The sequence below is a fragment of the Rhinolophus hipposideros genome (assembly GCF_964194185.1).
Source record: "Rhinolophus hipposideros genome assembly, chromosome: 16".
NCBI lineage: Eukaryota > Metazoa > Chordata > Mammalia > Chiroptera > Rhinolophidae > Rhinolophus > Rhinolophus hipposideros.
In genome coordinates this window covers 29,645,724-29,667,875 of record NC_138062.1, presented here as the reverse complement: position 1 = coordinate 29,667,875, position 22,152 = coordinate 29,645,724, and the positions used below count along the sequence as shown (strand labels likewise).

The following is a 22,152-nucleotide window of genomic DNA, read 5'->3' as shown; positions in this document are numbered from 1 at the left end:
ACAGGAATCACAGCCTACAGTAGGATAGAGAAGACTGTGAGAAAGGCTGAAATAAGATTGAAAATATACCACAGTTGTAGAAACAGATGTTTTAAAGTGAACACAGAATGCTTTCCATTTTCGGCATAAGAATTTTCATTCCTTTAGTTTCCCAAACTAGAAATCATAAATGAAAATGAAAGAAAGAAAAACTCTGACAGTCTTTCTCTAGCTGCTATTAATCCATCACCAATTCCTACCTTTTCATTTCTTCTTTCTAAATATTTTTCAGATCAGTTCTTTCTCTCTTCCCACTGCCACCACTTTCCTACTAACCTTCATCATCTCTCAATCAAGTTACTGCAAAGCTCCTAAGAAGTTTATAACCTAGTGTCTCCATTGTCAAATTTAACAAGAAAATATATCCAGACTTCTCTCAAACATTCTCACTATGAAGATTTCTCTGACCTCTCACCCTTCCTATTTTTGTAAATAAAGTTTTATTGGAACACAGCCATTCCCATTTGACTACATATTGTCTATGGTCATGTTACAACAGCATAAATGAATAACTGCAAAGAGACCATATGACTCACAAAGCCTAAATTAATTACCATGGACTCTATAGAGAAAGTTTGCTAACCTCTGAGCTATACAGTCTTCCCTCAATATCCATGGGGGATAAGTTCTAGGACCCCTGCGGATGGATACTAAAATCCGAGAATGCTTCAGTCCCTGATGTAAAACAGTGTGGTATTTGCATATAACCTATGGACATTCTCCTGTACACTTTAAATCATCTCCAGATTACTTATAATATCTAATATAACGTAAATGCTATTCAAATAGCTGTTATACTGTATTGCTTAGGAAATAATGACAAGACAAAAAAAGGTCTGTACATCTTCAGTACAGACACAACCATTGTAGGCCTAACTACATAGTACAATGTCAGCAACAAAGTAACATTATTTTTCCAAATATTTTCAATCCACAGTTGATTGAATCCACAGATGCAAAACCCATGGATACAGAGGGCTGACTGTACCATCATACTTATATTTTACTTTAGTTGTTCACTTACAATAATAATAGAAGTTAATATCAGAAACTTACTGAGACAGGCACTGTTCTAAGTAATTAGATATATTATCTCTTATTTTCTACATTACTAAAGAGGCAGATATTATTACTACGTCCATTTTATAGATGAGAAAACTGAGGCTTATTACGCCAAATCCCATGTTTTTACCTACAAGACTAATAGTGACTATATTATTTCTTAATAGACTGTGAGCTTATTAAAAACAAAGATTATGCCTAAATTATCTTTGTATTCCCAGAGTCTGGCACAGTGACTGATATAGTAGGTATTACATAATTGTTTGCTAAATTAATCTTATTAAAATAACCCCTTTCACCCTGCCTGCTCCCTGCTCAGCACCCTCAATGGCTCCGTGCTGCTTACTGCATCACATCTAAACTCCTCTGACTGGCTTTAAGTCGGATCATAATCTGGGACAACTGTTCCCAGTACAGTTCAAAAAAATTAACAATGTTCAACTTCTATTTCAGAATTGGCTGCTCTTCCTTCTTAAGCTGCATAGCTCTAATTCAGCACATGAAATAAACTAAAGTACCTAAGAAACTCACCTGCCATCCCGGGACCTGTGGAGGCTGCCGTGGTAGCTGCTCACTTTACTGTGGACACTCCCTGCTTTGCTTCGCTCGTCATCCACCATCGCCAGCTGAGTTGAAGAAGCATGTGTGGACGTTCCTTGAGTGGAAGTTCCTCTTGATTTTCTTATAATAGGAGTATTTGGATCCCTCAGGAGGGACTGAGCAAAATCCGGTTCTTGGAGTACCTGTCGGCTCTCATTCACCATCCTAGACAACAAAATACTAAATTTAAGATACAGATTAACATTCCTATAGACCAAGAAACAATACTTTTGCGGCACACCAGCATTATTCTTGAAATTAATTGCTTTCCACCTAATGTCTTTAGGACAATATAAGGTCACATTGAGAGAGGAAAGAATATAACAAAAATCTGTGTCAATCTGTCCCCTAAAGTAGTATGATGGAAAGAGGACTGTGTTGGCATAAGGAAATCAGGATTTTAGTTCCAACTCTAGCAATAAATATATGATCTTAGGCAAGTCACTATTTCCTTTCCTTCATTTTCCTCATCTATAAAATGAAGGTATACAATTTCATCATTTCTAAAAAGTCCCTTTCAGCTAAAGAATTTTATGATCTTCAAGGACACCGAAACATTACAAAGATATTACTATAAAGTAGAAAAATTGTTCTGTTGCATGGTTTATGGAAGTAGTGGAGGCCTCAATGTAGCACAGATACAACATTTTTTAATTTGTAAGAACAGTTGTTTTAAGGCTACAACTTGATTTTATGGCAAAAGCAGTTGTCTAGTGCTGGAATAAACATGAGTGGTCATAACTAGAACAAAGCATGATAAATTAATTTAAGCAAACATACAATTAAGTCCCAGACATAGTAAAGGCTTGGAGGAAAAATTTAAGTGGATAAATTATTGTCAAGGGCAGGGATGGCCGGATGGTTCAGTTGGTTAGAATGCGAGCTCTTAACAACAAGGTTGCCGGTTCAATTCCCGCATGGGATGGTGGGCTGCGCCCCCTGAAAATGAAGATTGAAAATGGCAACTGGACTTGGAGCTGAGCTGCGCCCTCTACAACTAGACTGAAGGACAATGACTTGGAGCTGATGGATCCTGGAGAAACACACTGTCCCCCAATATTCCCCAATGAAATTTATTTTTAAAAAATTACTGTCAAGGGCAAAAGTTTTTAACTGCTATGAAAGTGTTCAAAGCAGATAGATGTTTATGATGATGAACAAAGCAGTAATTAAATACAAGACCCAACTAAATAGTTGCCAAGATCAGTATCTCAGTTTATGTAAATAAGTAACTATGAGCATCAGTACCCTGCAATGACTCCACAGATACACAATTACATTAAATTAAAAAACCCTCCAATATGTAAAGATTGGATCATACAGTGAGAAAGTGCATATATTCTGTTTTCAAATTATAAAAGCACTGTTGTTGTGTTAGTGCTGGGGTAGAAGTGCTGAAGGAAGAAGAATATGTGTTGAGTACCGGCATTGTACCAGGTATTTTAAATATGTACTCCTTTGATCCTTCTTAGTAATGTTCTTATGGACACTAATGTCCTGAGAGGATATTTCTTAGATAATATGACATATCCATTAAGAATAAATATTGTGATCCCCATTTTATAGATGAAGATACTACGAGGTTGTAAGGGATTAAAGAACTTGCCAAAAGTCACACAACAAAACCAGTAGTCAGAGATGAAACTTAAGTTTAAGTGGCTTAGAAGCCAATCATAAAGTAATGATAAAACATGTTTATATCTGAAAACAAATGTCAAAAACTAGATAGAAAAAAGAACAAGTCAAAAGAAAAACAAAACCCAGTATTTGTTCCACTGTCTTCAATGGCCCCATTTGTGTATATGTACATCCCAAGTCAGTCTTGATAGCTGACTTTATTTTCTAAATTTATTTTTAAAACTTGGTTCAAACTGATTTCTGGTTGTTCCAAAAATTTAATCCACCTTCAAATGGTGATGGTTTGTCCCCTCATTTTACAGATATGAAAACAGAGGTCCAGAGAAAGTAAATGATGTGACCTAGATAATTAATTCTAAAAGAAGATTTCTAAATATATTTCAGTTAGTATCAGACAGTCTTAAATGTGGCTTCACGTAGGAGGAGAACACTAATTTGATTTATACAATTTTGGAAGCCAGTCTCTATAGCACAGTATAATAGAAAGGATAAAAGCAAAGACTGGTTTACAGTCAGACTGCTTGGGTTTGAAGCTCAATTCTGGCATTCACTAGCTATGAAACCGTGGCTCCATGCCTCCGTTTCCTCACCTGCAAAACGATGATCCCAAAATTTTTCAGAGGAGTAAACGATTTAACAATATATAAAATGCTTAGAACAGTGCTAGGAGTATTACAGGTGCTCGATTAACTGGTAACCACTATTATGATTACTTTATAGTCATTCTCAAAGGTGAAACCAGACAGATGACAGAAATAGCCAAGGACGCTCACACGCTCGTGCTCCAGAGAGGGGCTGCCTCTCTCGCACAGAACACAGTCCTGGCGTGGAGGATCCCAGTGAATTGGCTGGGTGGGGGTGGAAATCCACAGTTGCAGAAAACCAAATAGAAGGATCTTTGGGAATTTTAACCAGTTTCAACAGGGTTCTGGCCCAACCAGGATCCCCCAAATAACTTGGATGATTCTCCGTAAGGTAGCGTGGGTTTGGCTCTCTCTGGAATTTCTAATACAACCCTCTTACAGAATTGTTTGTGCATAGTCCAGAGATGACCAGGAATGTGTAACACAAGCCCTTTCCTCAGATTATGTTTTACTATGATTAAAATATATATGCATAAAATATATTTAAAAATTTCAAAGAATACGTAGATAAATCCCACAAAGAGGAAACTCCATGAAAGCAGGGACTTGGCCTGATTTTTTTGCTACTGAATCCCCGGTGTCCCAAAATAGTTCATGGCACATAGGAAACATTCAATTAAGAACTTTCCTAAAGGATGAATTAATGCCTAGAAAATACATGTTTCTTGTTGTTGAATGAATCTTTTCCATTCTTTCCTTCTCTCCCCTAGGAAATCATATATAAAGGATAAATGCATTATCTGCTATCACTAAGTAGCAGTCTCAGATATGATAATAAGACATTTTTTAAATGTGATTTTCTAAATCTAATCTGTTTAATAGAAACTGCTAATTACTGGTATTTTAGAAAATAGAGATTTTGTTATTGAAGTACTTTAAGTTGTTTAAGTACATTAACCCATACAAGGCACAACATTTTAAATATAATCTTAAGAGTTTTATAGACTATCTCCCGAAGCCCATTTCCATGGACTGTATGTTAAGTAAAATCATAGGAATATGGACTCCACTAACTTAGAATTCAGATATAGTATACATATAAGACTAATACTAAAAAGTTTGAAATAATTTGTTCTTTTGTGAATATCGGAAAGTCATATTTGTTTTATTTTATGAACTAAGGGCTCAAAAAAATTAAAGATTCTTTAATATGCCCTCAAAAGACTGCTCTGGCAAGTTTTATATTTACCATGATCCTCTAACAGGCAGCACTGTGGCTAACTATGAATTAAAATACTTTCTTAAACATTTCAGACTTTCTTAAAATACTTTCTTAGACATCATTTTTCTATTCTGGATTTAACATGTACTACATCAGAATGGAAGAACATGCTATTTTTTTAGATCATTTATGGTATACCTGGAAACACAATAATAATTGGAAATGGAAGTCTAATCTAATACCCATGTGACTTTGGCCAAGGCACTTATTAACCTCTCTTGCGTCTCAGTTTTCTCATATGTAACACAGAGATGACAATACATACCAACCCTCACAGGAACATCAAAAGGATAAAATAAGAATATATGTAAAGCATTAATTTGTTTTTAAGAAAATTATAATTTGGATTTTTAAAAATAAAAATTGGCCTTCCTCAAATATTCTGAATTAGTAAGAAACAGGTCTTAAGCCAAGTCTACTTGGCTATCTTGTCAGAATTAGTTTTTATTAATTTTTTTAACTTTTGAAAAATTTTAAGTGTTTTTTTACAGGACCCATTGGCTGCAAGTCAAGTAATTGTTTCAATCTACTTGTGGAGGGCACAGCTCACAGCGGCCCTTGTGGAGATCGAACCAGCAACCTTGTCGTTAAGAGCACTGCGCTCTAACCAACTGAAGTAACCGGCTACCCCTTGTCAGAATAAGCTTTTACCTTTTAATTAAGACATGCTACTGTGCCAATCTTAACTGATGGTAGCGGAGGTTACAATCTTGTTGGAATACTTCCTCCAAATCCAAACTATTTTAACGTAAGCAACAAAAAAATTTGTGTGAATGTGAAGTTGGTGAACGTTGTGATAATTTACTTCAACTTACTCTTTTTTCCTACGACCATGAAAAAAACTGGCCCATTCAAAGCATGTCTTTTTGCTTCCAACCCAAAATATGGACGGAATACCAACTATGAGAGCCATTAGATATTTCATCAGAAAGACAATCAGGTCTGGACGACTCATCTGAGTGACCTATAAGAAGGGAAAGAAAAATATCTTAAATATATAAAAAGAACTTTCTATTAAAAGCCATTATAAAATCTTTTAAATAAGTAATAGTAAATAATTCTACAAATTTGATGTTTTCATTTAAACAGTTCTATAATTTCCTAGCTATATAGAAAAGATACAAACACTCCTGAAAATTTGACAATTTTATTTTTCCAAACTTTTATTTATTTTAAGTGTGTTTTTAAAATAAAACACCCATTAGCTCCAAGTCAGTTAGTTGTTTCAATCTAGTTGTGAAGGGAGCAGCTCACAGTGGCCCATGTGGGGATCGAACCGGCAACCTTGTTAAGAGCACCACACTCTAACCAACTGAGCTAACCGGCTGCCCCTTGACAGTAAATTTATAATCTATACTTTGAGTCCTATATTTTTCTTATTAGCTCACATTGGATATATTTTAAAGAAAAAGATTATTAATGTAGAAATAAACCATGAACAGGAATAGAGGCTCAAGTAATACCTCTATTCTTCTTGGCCAATTTTTCTAGTCCTATCATTGGTCTTCACAATATAAAATAAGGGCAGTATTAATCTTCCCCCCATTTTATTAATTTGTTGTTATCTTTAATATGCCCTTCCTTTTACCTACTTCATCTTTACTCTGCTTGCTCTTTCCAAGCTTCCTCTTTAACCCAATAACTATTTATCAGTGCATTTTCTAGTTTCTAGTCAGATGTATTTTTCAAAAATTTCTTTTCATTGCTGGTTTCAAGTTCAATTACTGTGGTCAGAGAATGTGGTCTACAGATTCTGATTACCTTAAATTTTGGAGACTTCTTTTGTGATTTAGGACACAATTTTTTTAAGTATTCTTTGTGTGCTATAAAATAAGGCATATTCTCTATTTGTTGGGTACAAAATTTTCTATATGTACTAGATCAACTTCATTAGTTGTGCTGTTCAAATCTTCCCTATATTCTTCACTGATTTTCTGTTTACCTATCCATTTTAATAGAGGTATGCTCTCACTTAACTGTGAACTCATCTGTTTTCCTTCTAATCCTGTCAGTTTTCATCTTCAGGCCTACGTGAGGTGTTATGTAAATTCAATAATGCTCTAGCTGCTCATTTTACCTTTTTAATGCTCTTCACCTTAAACGGTATTTTATCTGACATTAATATTGTCACATCAGCTTTTCACTTCATCACATCAGCATGTTTTCCAGGTGTATCTTTTCCTATTTACCAATGTATTTTTCAAGTCTGTCTGTCTGGGTTATACAGCTTCTTTTAAGCGGTATATAGATTACTCCCATAAAAATGTAAAGGTCACGAGGAGACTTCCCCCCCCACCACTATTTTATCCCCAGAGCCTAGACTATGGTACCTAGTAGGTGGTCAACACATACATACGTACATACATACATACATTTAAAATATATACTGCGCTTCCCCGAAAATAAGACCTAGCCGAACAATCAGCTCTAATGGCCTTTTGGAGCAAACATTAATATAAGACCCGGTATTATATTATATTATATTAATTATATTATATTAATTATAGTATATTATATTAATATTTATTGTATTATATTTATTATAAGTGTTTATACTGATTAATGTTTGCTCCAAAAGGCACATTAGAGCTGATTGTTTGGCTAGGTCTTATTTTCGGGGAAACACGGTACTTATACAGTTGGTATACAACTTTCTGGTATACAATCTTGTAATACTTATGAAAAAATTTACAGTGTACATCGTTTGATCTAGAAATTCTATCTCAAGAAATATATCCTAAAGAAATAATAGGTCAATAATAGGGAATAGTTTAAATAAATTATGCTACATACAAATAACCAAATAAGCAGCCACTCAAAAATAATAAAGTGAAAAAAGTAAGATACAGACAGTAGTGGGCTAGTAAATATTTAACAGCTGGCTTTCTGGATGGAGGAGAGCCCTGGTTTCTGGTTCTGCCCATTTCTGTGGTGTAAACACACTAACTATGGCTATTCTCAAGCTACCAAGGTGATATCACTAAATATGAAGTCATGAAGAGATGCGCACAATTGCTGCTTGTGATCCTCTGTAAGCCAGTACATATAGTGCTCTACTAGATGTAGACTAATGTGTCAAATATGATCACATTTATCTTTTAAAATTGTATGTAATATCTATAACATTATTTATACATAGCTCAGCTAGGACTGCTGGAAAAGGTGGAAGTAGCCTGGGGCTCTCTCTCTCTCCCTACTTCCCTCTCCATCTTCATTCAGCCTTTCCATATAGCTTATTACTAGCTTGGAATTCCACACACCTTGTGGTTACTAGAGGCTGGCTTCTCCCAAAGCAAGCATTCTAAGAGAACTTGGCAAAAGCCGCCTTGGGGTTATATATCTCCAAAGAGCAGCTACCAAAATGTTAAAAAAAATATACGGAAAAATATAAATAGTGGTTACATTGTTGGGGAGACATGTTTTTCCTCTGAGCATGTTTTACAATAATTTTTTCTTGATATTTTTGAATATTTAAAAGTGGACAAAACTATGTGTATACGAGTATAATCAATACTTACAAAACATATTTAACCAGGAAAACATTTACAATATTAATAGAATGCCAAAAGCTCATGTGATACATTTGAAATGGATTATGGTAGACATATCAATAAACGCTCTACAAATAAATTGCTCTAAGAAATTATCAAAAATTATATTGACATTTAATATATAGCATATAGTGAATATCATAAGAATGTAAAGCAAGCTATCTAGATTAGTGGTCAACTAGACAGAAAACATGATGATGAATTACAAATGAATCAATGTCCAAGATTTATGTTCTGCACTTATACACAAACACACACACACGCACAAACATTGTCTTGTGACTTCCTTACATTCTCTATTATGGCACATTACTTCTTAAAGACAGATTTTCACATAATATGAAGAAACAAATATATGTAGCATATAAAATAGGTTGAAACATGTCAAATTCTTAGAACTATGCTGGACACCTAATAAATGCTCAAACATGTGGTGCATGGAGCACGACTGTCCCAGAAGAGACTAAAAAGTAATTCATAAATGAAGGTAATCAAGGCAGAGAAGGGAGACAATCAGCATTCACTGTAAGCCTTATATCTTGATTATTGTCCTTTTTCGACAACAGCCTGGCTAACTGTGTACGGCGTACATTCTATCATCTGAACAACTGAGCTCCACTGACACCACTCTAATTTTAATCTACAAAATTTTTCAATAGGATTTTATTCAATCACAATATGGAAAATATTTTCCCATGTTTTGTTTTTCCAACTTACATCCATAATCCACCAATGACCCTGGGGCTTAAATTCTTTTTAATTAAATAGAAAAAAAATTATTCATGTTAAAAGGGAAAAAAAGCATTGCAAAAAAGGAAAACCACCAAAGGCATATTTATGGTTATTGTGGTGGCCTAAATTTAATTCTTATTTCTGAGACTTTGGCTTTGAATCAAGTTGGCAAAATCCTTGGCTTTTTTCCCAATCATGCAGAATCTATATTTTACTAATGGAGACACATATTGTATTAGTGTTGCTTTCATTTTAAAAAATAGATTAATTACAAAAAGGTTGGCTATATTGAGCCTCTGGTCATTTAAATCTTAATAAAAATAAACTATTGTATCAGACTCATGCAGAATCTGTTGTGTTGATAAGCAACAACAGTTCTAAAATGGAGGTCTTCTGACTCCAATTTTTTTTGCACTAATTATACTACATTGCTTTATCTGCCTTTAGTTTTATTCTGCTTTGAAAAGTCACCCACTTACCCTATTAGATATAAAGAGCTATCACAATGCTATCGTAATTAAGACAATGATAGAAGATTTAAAAAGAACAGAAAACAGACCATGGAAAAGAATAGCAAAATAACTTTCACATATGGAAACTTGATATATGACAGAAGTAGCATTACAGATCAGTGGAGAAAAGATGGACCAGTCATTAAATGGTGCCAACTGGATATCTACATATTTTTAAAATGATACTTTTAAAAAAATGGTAACTTTTAAAAATGGTAATTTTTTTCTATAGAAAATAAATTCTATAGATTAAAAACCCACGTCTGAAAAGCAGAACTTTAAAACTGCAGAATGAGAAGATTTTTTATGACCTTGGGGTAGAGATTTCTTAAATTAGATACAATTCAAAACAAAAAAGAAAAAGATGGGTAAGTAATACACAAAAATTTTTAAATTCTGCTTATCAAAAGGCATGATTTAAGAAGTGAAAATCCAAGTTAGATCTATGTAATGCATAAAACTGATAGAGAATATATGTGTGGATATTTTTATGTCTGTATAAACAAGCAATTCACAGAAGAGGAAACCTAAATAGCTAATAAACATGAGAAAAGAAGTTCAATCTCACTAGCAATCATGGAAATACAAATTAAAATAGCAATGAGGACTGCCAATAAGACTGGCAAATATCAAAAAGTCTGATAATACCAAGTTATGGTGTGGATGTAGAATGAGAAATCTCTATACTTTCATATGGGGTTCTAAATTGCTTCAACAGCTTTGGAAAGCAATCTGGCAACATCTAGTAAAGTGAAAGATTCATACAAGTATATTTTATGACCCAACAATTCCATTTTTAGGTATATATTAACAGAGAAACTCACCTGGATGCATAAAAATATTCATAGCGTCATTATTTATAACAGAGGAAAAACAAGGTACAACCTAATTATTCATTAAGAGTAAAACAGATAAACAAATGTGATATATTCATACAATAGAATGCTGAACAGCAAAGAAATCAAATAAACACATACATATTACCATAGACAAATCTCACAAACATAATGACAAAAGCAAGCTGTAAAAAATACACACAGATCTGACACTACAAAGTTTTAAAATACTTAAACTAATGCTATATATTATTTAGTAAAATACATATGAGTAAATACATAAGTTAATACACAAAACACCAAATTTTGGATGATAATTTAGAAGGGAGATTAGATCACTGAAGGGGACCTCGTGTTTTGTTGATGTTTTCTTCATTAAATAGGTGTAGATCTATTGGTATTCAGTGTCCATTATTATTCTTAATACATATCTGTATGTCAGAAACATGTATAATACCTTTTAGAAAGAAAGGACAAAAAGAAAATCAGGGCTCCTACAATTACAACATACTTTGTTCCGCTCAGGGAGGCAATAGTTTTGAAATTAAAGCATCTCTTGATAGGTTAAACAAAATAAAGTGCTAGAAAGTAATTTACTTCTTTAACTAGATCTGTATGTATATATCTTCCTTTTACTCTCTAAATTTATCTTCTCCCATAACTGGCCCACCAATTTATTTGCATCCCTGTGAAAAATAAGTATGTTAAGCTGGGGTTTCAATTCCTAAGCTTTCCTTCAATCTTTAGAGAAAATCATAAAATACAAACCCCACGTTTCAAATATTTTGCAAATAATCGCATTTTCTTTTCCAAATGTAGAGACTACCTCCTTAAAAGAATTCTTTCTTCTAAATTCGAGAATGGCTAATGACAATAAGGAAAGTTAAACAATTTAGATCCTAATTAACTTTACCAGTGATTGCTGTAAGTTGCTGTAAGTTGGCTCTGTGTGATGTCAACTTTTAGGTTAAAAAAAATATTAAAGAACAAATTTTTATCCCACTCTTTAAGGAACACACAGCTTCCCGTGTAAGAGACTACATAGGCAGAGATGAGAAAATGGCTTGATGAGTAAAATGACAGGAAATAAAGCAGAGCTTGCCTGGTTAGTAAGGAATTGATTGATACCGAGCATAATGCTCAGAGAACTAACCAAAGAATATCATCACAAAGATTTATCATGACATCTGGATATATTGTGCCTATTATTAAATTAACCTCCAGAAAATTCACAAATGAGGTAAGAAAAGGCTTAACACCAAAATTCACTCAAGAACGTAAAATGAAACAGAAATAACAGTTATCTCAATTCTATTCTATAATTCCTTTGCTTTGATGGTATTATGAAATAGAAATTTTCACTCCTTCAGAAGTTACATTTGATTAAGCAAAGGGCAACACCTTGAACTTTCATCCAAATTATACCTGAGGAAAAAAATGATCATCACTGTCACTTTAGTCTTACGAACTAGAAATAACTAGAAAATGGAACAGTATATTATACACATATACGTTACAATAATGAATGCAGTAACTGTGAAACAAGTAATTAAAAACTCTGGAATTTATGCTTTATCTTGATGCATGTAAACAACTCTGAACATACTTCACAGTATAATGATACTCACCATGTAAAAAGCATAACCTTTCTTTTTTTGGATTAAAAAAATAAACTGTTGGTTTTTTCCCCCAAAACAAATCAAATGAAAGGTAGATCATTTTGAAAAGTTCTATTCTCTCTTCCAAACATGAACCGCAGAATAATTAGAAAACTTTTTAAAAATTAGTTTGTTATTAAGTATAGAATGAAACAGAAAATATGGTTTACACTTTGCCAAGCATTACCACAGCAGATCAATTTCCTCAGCCCTGTAAAAACTATTTAGGGGATAGACCATGTTCAGAAACAAGTTCTTTGAAACTCTTCAAAATTGTTTTGCAATCTCATGATTTACTACAATACGATATTAATGAAGAAGATACAAATAAACGGAAAGATTTCATGCTTATGGATTAGAATATTGTTAAAATCTCCACACTTCCCAAAGCAATCTTACAAATTCAATGCAATCCCCATCAAAGTTCCAATGGCATTTTTCACAGAAATAGAACAAGCAATCCTAAAATTTGTATGGAACTACAAAAGACTCCATGTAGCCAAAGCAATCTTAAAAAGAACAAAGCTGGAGGCATTACACTTTCTGATTTCAAACTCTGTTACAAAGCTATAGTAATCAGAACAGTATGGTATTGCATAAAAACAGACACATAGATCAATGGAACAGAGACCCCAGAAAATTAACCCATGTATACACGATCAATTAATTTACAACAAAAGAGCCAAGAATATACAATGGGGAAAGGACAGTCTCTTCAAATAAATGGTGCTGGGAAAACTGGACAGTCATATGCAAAAAACAAAAAGAAAGAAAAAAAAGAAAAAAAGAAACTGGACCATTCTTACTCCATTCACAAAAATTAACTCAAACTGGATTACAGATTTGAGTGTAAGACCTGAACCCACAAAACTAGAAGCAAACATAGGCGGTAAGCTCCTTGACATCAATCTTGGCAATAATTTTTGGATCTGACACCAAAAGCAAAGGCAACAAAAGCAAAAATAAGTAGAACTACATCAAACTAATAAGCTTCTTCACAGCAAAGGAAACCATCAACAAAATGAAAAAGTAACCCCAGTCAATGGGAGAAAATATTTGCAAATCATGCATCTCATGAGGAGTAAATTTTCCAAAATATATAAAGAATTCATACAACTCAATAGCAAAAAACAATCCATCCAATTAAAAAAATGGGCAGAAGATCTGAATAGGCAGGTATTTTTCCAGAGATACAGATGGCCAACGAGTATATGAAAAGGCACACAACATCACTAATCAAATGTAAATCAAACCATAGGGAGATATCTCCTTCCCGTGTGTTAGAATGGCTATTATTAAAGACAAGAAATAACAAGTATTGGCAAGGATGCAGACAAAACGGAATCCTTGTGCATTGCTGGTGAGAATGTAAACTGGTACAGCCACTACGGAAAACAGTATGGAGGTTCCTCAAAAAATTAAAAATGGAACCACCATATGACCCAGCAATTCCACTTCTGGGAATGCATTCAAAGAAAATGAAAATACTAACTCACCATACACACACACACACACACACACACACACACACACACACACACACACAAGGAATATTATTCAGTCATGAAAAGGGAAATCCTGATATTTGCAACAGTATACATGTACCTAGAGGACATTACGTTAAGTGAAATAAGTCAGAAAGACAAATACTGTATGATCTCGTTTATATGTAGAATGTAAACCAAAATAAAACAAAAAAACCTAGTTCATAGATACAGAGAACAGATTGATGGTTGCCAGAGGCAGGGGGTAGGAGAAATGGGTTAAGGTGGTCAAAAGGTACAAACTTCTACTTATCAAATAAGTCATGGGGGTGTAATGTACAGCATGGTGACTATAGTTAATACTGTATAGTATATCTGAAAGTTGCTAAGAGAGTCAATCTTAGAATTTCTCATCATAAGAAAAAAGTTTTGTAGCTATGTATGGTAATGGATGTTAACTAGACTTATTATGGTGATCATTTCACAATATATACAAATATCAAATGATGTTATTTTGCTTTTTCAATTAGTTTTAGGTCAAGGCTAGGAAAGCTCTCCGAACTTTTCATTAAGAATATGACATGCGGAGATAGAAAAAAAAATGGCGGCGTGAGGTGAGCCTCTGTAACGCTCCCCTGGAATTTACAACGAATCGGACAACAATAACTCCACAAAGGACTCCTTGCACAGCAGACAGGCAAGACGAAGAGGCCGACTACTGAATTCACCTCCAGGTGGGTGAATCGCGCGAGCCGGGGAGGAGGGAGAGGAGAAGTGCGGAGAAGGAGCCGCGCGGGCGCAGGACACAGACCTAGCTCAGTGCTCGGAGCCCGCTGCTCCCGGAACTACCGCCGTTGCGGGAGAGGGAAGGACTCGGACTGCTAGGGCTCCGCTTACGGCCCACAGGGCTGAGGGGGCAGCATACAAAACCGCTGAACCCAACGCTCGCTCACGGCAGACCTCGGAGCAAAGACTGAGGGAAGAGAGCTGAAATGGGTGGTTTAAGCCCTCACTGCCGAGCAGAGAACGGAAGCCTTAGGCACGGAAACTAGCCACCCCCTACCTACCCTCCCAGAGCTCGCCCCGCCCCCACCTGCCCGGTGCTAGAAGCGATAAAGTAGCAGTGTCGGATCAAAGGACAGAATATTTGCTGCTCTGAGAACTGTGGACTGCAGACACAGATTCGCAGCTCAACTAGTTCCGGCAAAGGGGAGGGAGCTGTGGAAGCAGGACTGGCTGTGGTGGTGGTCGCCGCCATTGCTCTGGGCCACCTCTCACAACTCACCCCACCCCTGGCCCCACCTATCTGGGCGGATCCCTGCAGGAGTAAACAGAACTGCTGAAACAAACGGGCTCTGAATCTGGTGCAGAAAGAGCTTTGGAACTCCAAAAGCTCTTCGCATACCTATCAACCTGTTGCAGAAGACACTCCTGTAGATGTCTAGGAAGAGAAATAGTAAATCAGTGATTGCCATGAATAACCAAGGCAACAAGATAGCTCAGAAAGAAAGTGAAAAGTCTCCAGAAAAGGAACTTAGAGATATGGACCTTTGTGATTTAAATGACAGAGAATTCAAGATAGCAATTCTGAAAAAACTGAACGAGATGCAAGAAAACACAGAAAGGCAGTTTAATGAACTCAGAAACACAATCAAAGAACACCATGAGCATTTTACAAAAGAGATTGAAATCTTGAAAAAGAACCAAATAGAATTTCTGGAGATTAAGAACTCAATAGAAGAAATTAACAATAAAATATCCAGCTTAGGTAGTAGAGTTGACCAGATGGAGGAAAGAATCAGTGACATCGAAGATAGGAACCTGGAATTTACACAGAGGGAAGAAGAAAGAGACTTGAGACTTAAAAGAAATGAAAGAACTCTACAAGAACTTTCTGACTCCATCAGAAAGAGCAATATAAGAATAATGGGTATACCAGAAGGAGAAGAAAGAGGGAAGGGAACAGAGAATATATTCAAACAAATCGTCGATGAGAACTTCCCAAACTTGTGGACAGAACTGGATCCTCGAATCCAAGAAGCAAATAGAACACCTAATTACCTCAATCCCAACAGGCCTTCACCAAGGCACATTGTATTGAAGCTGTCTAAAATCAATGATAAAGAAAGAATCCTCAAGGCAGCCAGGGAAAAGAAGACGGTAACTTACAAAGGAAAGCCCATTAGATTATCATCAGATTTTTCAGCAGAAACTCTACAAGCTAGGAGGGAATGGAACCAAATATTCAAACTATTGAAAGAGAGAAATCATGAGCCAAGAATAATATATCCAGCAAAGATCTCCTTTAGATATGAAGGAGGAATAAAGACCTTTCCAGACATCCAGAAGCTGAGGGAATTTTCTAATACACGACCTGCACTACAAGAAATACTAAAGGAGGCTATTAGACCACCATCAACAGGGACAACTTGTGGCAACCGAAACATAAAAAGGGGGAGCGTAAAGGCCTGAACTGGAATACGGGAATAGAGAAAGTAAGCGTACTGAAGAAACTGGAATACTCTAAATATCAAACTTTCTTTTACATAAACTGAAGGGTAACCACTCAAAAAACATCCAAATCTGAAATATATACTGTAATAAAAGAAGAAACAGAGGGAAACATCATAGAATACTACCACACAGAAATAACAGACAACAACAAAAAGGCAAAGAAACAATGGAGACACAGGCTTACCAGAAAACTAAAGACAGAATGACAGGAAATCCTCACATATCAATAATCACCTTAAATGTAAATGGACTGAACTCACCAATAAAGAGACACAGAGTAGCAGATTGGATCAAAAAACTAAACCCAACCATATGCTGCCTACAAGAGACACATCTCAGCTACAAGGACAAGCATAGACTCAAAGTGAAAGGGTGGAAATTGACATTTCAAGCAAATGGTACCCAGAAAAAATCAGGTGTAGCCATAATGATTTCCGATGAAACAGACTTCAGGGTGAAAAAGATAACAAGAGACAAAGATGGACATTTCATAATGGTAAAGGGGACTATACAACAAGAAGACATAACAGTCATCAATATTTATGCCCCCAATCAGGGAGCACCGAAATATACCAAGCAACTACTAACAGAACTAAAGGGAGAAATTGACCAAAACACAATTATACTAGGGGACTTAAATACATCATTGACAGCTATGGATAGATCATCCAAACAGAAGATAAATAACGAAATCGCAGCCCTAAATGACACATTAGATGAATTGGACATAATTGACATATATAGAGCACTTCATCCTAAAACATCAGACTATACATTCTTTTCTAGTGTACATGGAACATTCTCAAGGATAGACCATATATTGGGACACAAAATCAGCCTCAGCAAATTTAAGAAGATTGAAATCATACCAAGCATATTCTCTGATCACAAAGCTTTGAAATTGGATATCAACTGCAAAAAGAAAGCAGGAAAAAACACAAATACATGGAGATTAAACAACATACTTTTAAAGAACGACTGGGTCAAAGAAGAAATTAGAGGAGAGCTCAAAAGATACATAGAAACAAATGACAATGAAAATACATCCTACCAAAATTTTTGGGATGCCGCGAAAGCAGTTTTAAGAGGGAAATTTATATCATTACAGGCCTATCTCAAGAAACAAGAAAAATCCCAAATAAATAACCTCATGTTACACCTTAAAAAACTAGAAAAAGAAGAACAAGCGAAACCCAAGGTCAGCAGAAGAAAGGAAATAACAAAAATCAGAGCAGAACTAAATGAAATAGAGAACAAAAAGACAATAGAAAAAATTAATGTGACAAAAAGCTGGTTCTTTGAAAAGATTAACAAAATCGACAAACCCTTGGCTAGACTCACTAAGATAAAAAGAGAGAAGACACTAATTAACAAAATCAGAAATGAAAAAGGGGAAGTTATCACGGACACCACAGAAATACAAAGGATTATCCAAGAATACTATGAAGGACTATATGCCACCAAATTTAATAACTTAGAAGAAATGGACAAGTTCTTAGAAACATATAGCCTTCCAAGCCTGAATCAGGAAGAACTGGAAAATCTTAACAGGCCGATCACCAGTAAGGAAATTGAATCAGTCATCAAAAACCTTCCCAAAATCAAAAGTCCTGGACCAGATGGCTTCACCAGTGAATTCTACCAAACCTTCAAAGAGGATCTAATACCAATCCTGCTCAAACTCTTCCAAAAAATTGAAGAAGAGTCAGTACTCCCTAACTCATTTTATGAGGCCAACATTACCCTGATACCAAAACCTGGTAAGGACAACACAAAAAAAGAAAACTACAGACCTATATCTCTGATGAATACAGATGCTAAAATCCTAAACAAAATTCTAGCAAATTGAATACAACAATGCATTAAAAAGATTATTCATCATGACCAAGTGGGGTTCATCCCCGGGGCACAAGGATGGTTCAACATTCGCAAATCCATCAATGTGATACATCACATAAACAAAATAAAGGACAAAAATCATATGATTCTATCAATTGATGCAGAAAAGGCATTTGATAAGATACAACATCCATTTATGATTAAAACACTTACTAAAATTGGTATAGAAGGAAAATACCTCAACATAATAAAGGCCATATACGACAAGCCCTCAGCTAACCTCATAATTAATGGTGAAAAGCTGAAGCCCTTTGCTCTACGTTCAGGAACACGACAAGGTTGTCCCCTATCACCTCTGCTTTTCAACATAGTGTTGGAAGTCCTCGCCAGAGCTATCAGGCAAGAGAAAGAAATAAAAGGCATCCAAATTGGGAATGAAGAAGTTAAATTGTCACTCTTTGCAGATGACATGATGCTATACATAGAAAACCCTAAAGACTCCACCAAAAAGCTATTAGAAACAATCAATGAATATAGTAAAGTTGCTGGCTACAAAATCAACGTACAAAAGTCCATTGCTTTCCTATATACCGACAATGAAATCTCAGAAAAAGAGATAGAAAAAACAATTCCTTTTGCAATTGCAGCAAAAAGAATAAAATACCTAGGAATAAACTTAACCAAGGATGTGAAGGATTTATATGCTGAAAACTATAAGACATTTTTGAAAGAAATTGAAGAAGACACAAAGAAATGGAAAGACATTCCGTGCTCATGGATTGGAAGAATCAACATAGTTAAAATGGCCATATTACCCAAAGCCATATACAGATTTAATGCAATCCCCATTAAAATCCCAATGGCATTTTTTAAAGAAATAGAACAAAAAATCATCAGATTTGTTTGGAACCACAAAAGACCCCGAATAGCCAAAGCAATATTAAAAAAAAAGAACAATACTGGAGGTATCACACTCCCTGATTTTTCCTTGTACTACAGGGCTACAATAATCAAAACAGCTTGGTATTGGCGGAAAAACAGACACATAGACCAATGGAATAGAATTGAGAACCCAGAAATAAAACCACATAAATATGGACAGATAATTTTTGACAAAGAAGCTAAAAACATACAATGGACGAAAGACAGCCTCTTCAATAAATGGTGCTGGCAGAATTGGATAGCTACGTGCAAAAGAATGAAACTGGACTGCTACCTGTCACCATGTACCAAAATTAATTCAAAATGGATCAAAGACTTAAGCATAAGACCTGACACAATAAACTGCATTGAAGAAAACATAGGTACTAAACTTATGGACCTTGGGTTCAAAGAGCATTTTATGAATTTGACTCCAAAGGCAATGGAAGTAAAAACTAAAATAAACAAATGGGATTATATGAAACTGAAAAGCTTCTGCACAGCAAAAGAAACTATTGACAAAATAATGAGGCAACCAACTGAATGGGAGAAGATTTTCGCAAACAGTTCCTCTGATAAGGGGCTAATATCCAAAATATACAAGGAACTCATGAAACTCAACAACAAAAAAACAAACAACCCAATTGAAAAATGGACAGAGGACCTGAAGAGACATTTCTCCAAAGAGGATATACAAATGGCAAATAGACATATGAAAAAATGCTCAACATCGCTAATCATCAGAGAAATGCAAATGAAAACCACAATGAGATATCACCTCACCCCAGTCAGAATGGCTTTCATCAACAAAACAAATAGTAACAAGTGTTGGAGAGGCTGTGGAGAAAAAGGAACTCTCATACACTGTTGGTGGGAATGCAGACTGGTGCAGCCGCTATGGAAGGCAGTGTGGAGGTTCCTCAAGAAATTACGAATAGAATTACCATATGACCCAGCAATCGCTCTCCTGGGTATCTACCCCAAAAATATAAAAGCATTTCTCTATAGAGACACGTGTACTCCAATGTTCATTGCAGCTTTGTTTACGGTGGCCAAGACATGGAAACAACCAAAATGTCCTTCGATAGATGAATGGATAAAGAAGTTGTGGTACATATACACAATGGAATACTATTCGGCGTTAAGGAAAGATGATATAGGAACATTTGTGACAACATGGATGGATCTCGAGAGAATAATGCTAAGTGAAACAAGTCAGACAGAAAAAGCAGAGAACCCTATGATTTCACTGATATGTGGTATATAGACCAAAAAGAACAAGACAAACAAATGAGAAACAAAAACTCATAGACACAGACAATAATTTAGTGGTTACCAGAGGGTAAGGGGGTGGGGGGTGGGTGATGAGGGTAAAGGGGATCAAATATATGGTGATGGAAGGAGAACTGACTCTGGGTGGTGAACACACAATGGGATTTATAGACGATGTAATACAGAATTGTACACCTGAAATCTATGTAAATTTACTAACAATTGTCACCCCAATAAAATTAATTAAAAAATAAAAAAAGTTAAAAAAAAAAAAAAAAGAATATGACATGCATGAAACATGGTTTTACGGTTCTAACTTATGTTTAAAGGTATAAAGCAAAAGTTATGACATTCAGTAGCAAAATACATGGTTATCTATCCTTTCTGGGTCTTAAGATCATAAAATGGTTATGAAAAGAAGGAAATTAAATTTAGTGACCTCCTACTGTGTGCTGGGCTCTTTTAAGTATATTGTGATTTATTTCTCAGAACAATCTTACAGAAAAAGAAACTGGAAATATATATAAGAAAGTGTATATAGTGGTTACTGGTGGTGATGGAAAATGGGTAAAAATTGAGAATATTAGGATAAGAGTAGGAATAATGCTTTTCACTATATATTTTTAACATAAATCATGCTAAGACATCATCTGTTCAAAAAATTAAATTAAAAACAATCAGAATTCTAAAAACCCTAAATAACAAGAGGCCTATGATGGGCAGAGAGCAAAAAAATGGATGGTGGGGAATGGCATTTGGTAAGGGTTTCTAGATCACCATTAACTGATTTCTCACAAAACTCACTGATTCCAGCATTAACCCAATTCTTATCTATACATATATTTTGTCCTGTTTTTTTCCAACTGGATTTTAAGTGTATTTTTTAAACCCACAAATTATATTATTAGTACTTTTTTGTTTAGCTTTATATACATGTTTACAACTTTATTTCCTCATCATTTCTTCTTGTACCTCCTACTTTCCTTCAGAGATCATTTTCATTCTTCTTCAAATACAACCTTCAGAAGTTCCTTAAGTACAAGTCTCTTGGTGATAAACTCTGGATTTTTGTTTAAATGGAAATGGATTTATTTCATCCATGTTCTTGAGAACAGATTGAGTTCTCCATAAGATGCAGAGATGAAGTTTGGAGTGTAAGATGTTTATCAGCAAATAGTATCTGTGAAGGAAAGAGAGTGGAAGCAGGTTTGGGCAAAGGAGGAAGCCGACCTGCCCTGCATTCAGAAAAACCTCTGCCAAACAGGTAGGGAGCTCTGGAGCAAATAGTGACCTTCCGAGAGTCTCAGGCTGGGCCAACGGCCAGGCCTTCTTAGCCCATCGAACAACTGCTGGTTGCAAGCAGCCCCAGAAAGGGCATCACCTCAGATAAGGCAGCTCTTCATGGCCGAAGGGTGTCTGCTGACATTGCCTGCAGCTGAGCAGCAAGTCTTTCTTTGAAGGAGATCTGACAGAGCGTCTCCATGTCTACCACATGTTTCACAAGGTACGATTTTCTGGTTGAGAAGTATTTTTCTCTGAGTATTTTAAAGATAATACTCTGTCGTCTGGTTTTCACTGTTGTTGAGTGCTCTGCTGTCATTTTAACTGTTCGTCTTTTTAGATGAGCT

General features: G+C 35.3%; 1 protein-coding gene across 5 annotated transcripts in view; it reads right to left on the bottom strand.

Moving 5' to 3' along the window:
- FZD3 (frizzled class receptor 3) overlaps positions 1-22,152 on the bottom strand; it is an 82,751-nt gene that overhangs the window by 21,543 nt on the left and 39,056 nt on the right. For all 5 annotated transcript variants that reach the window (XR_013995061.1, XR_013995062.1, XM_081075783.1 and 2 more), the window contains 2 exons: positions 6,021-6,169; positions 1,633-1,866 (listed from right to left, as the gene is read on the bottom strand). Coding sequence is in view for 3 of the 5 variants with exons in the window: in XM_081075783.1 (XP_080931909.1) it covers positions 1,633-1,866; positions 6,021-6,169 (383 nt within the window). In the remaining 2 variants the exon portion in view is untranslated. The remainder of the gene's footprint in view (positions 1-1,632; positions 1,867-6,020; positions 6,170-22,152) is intronic.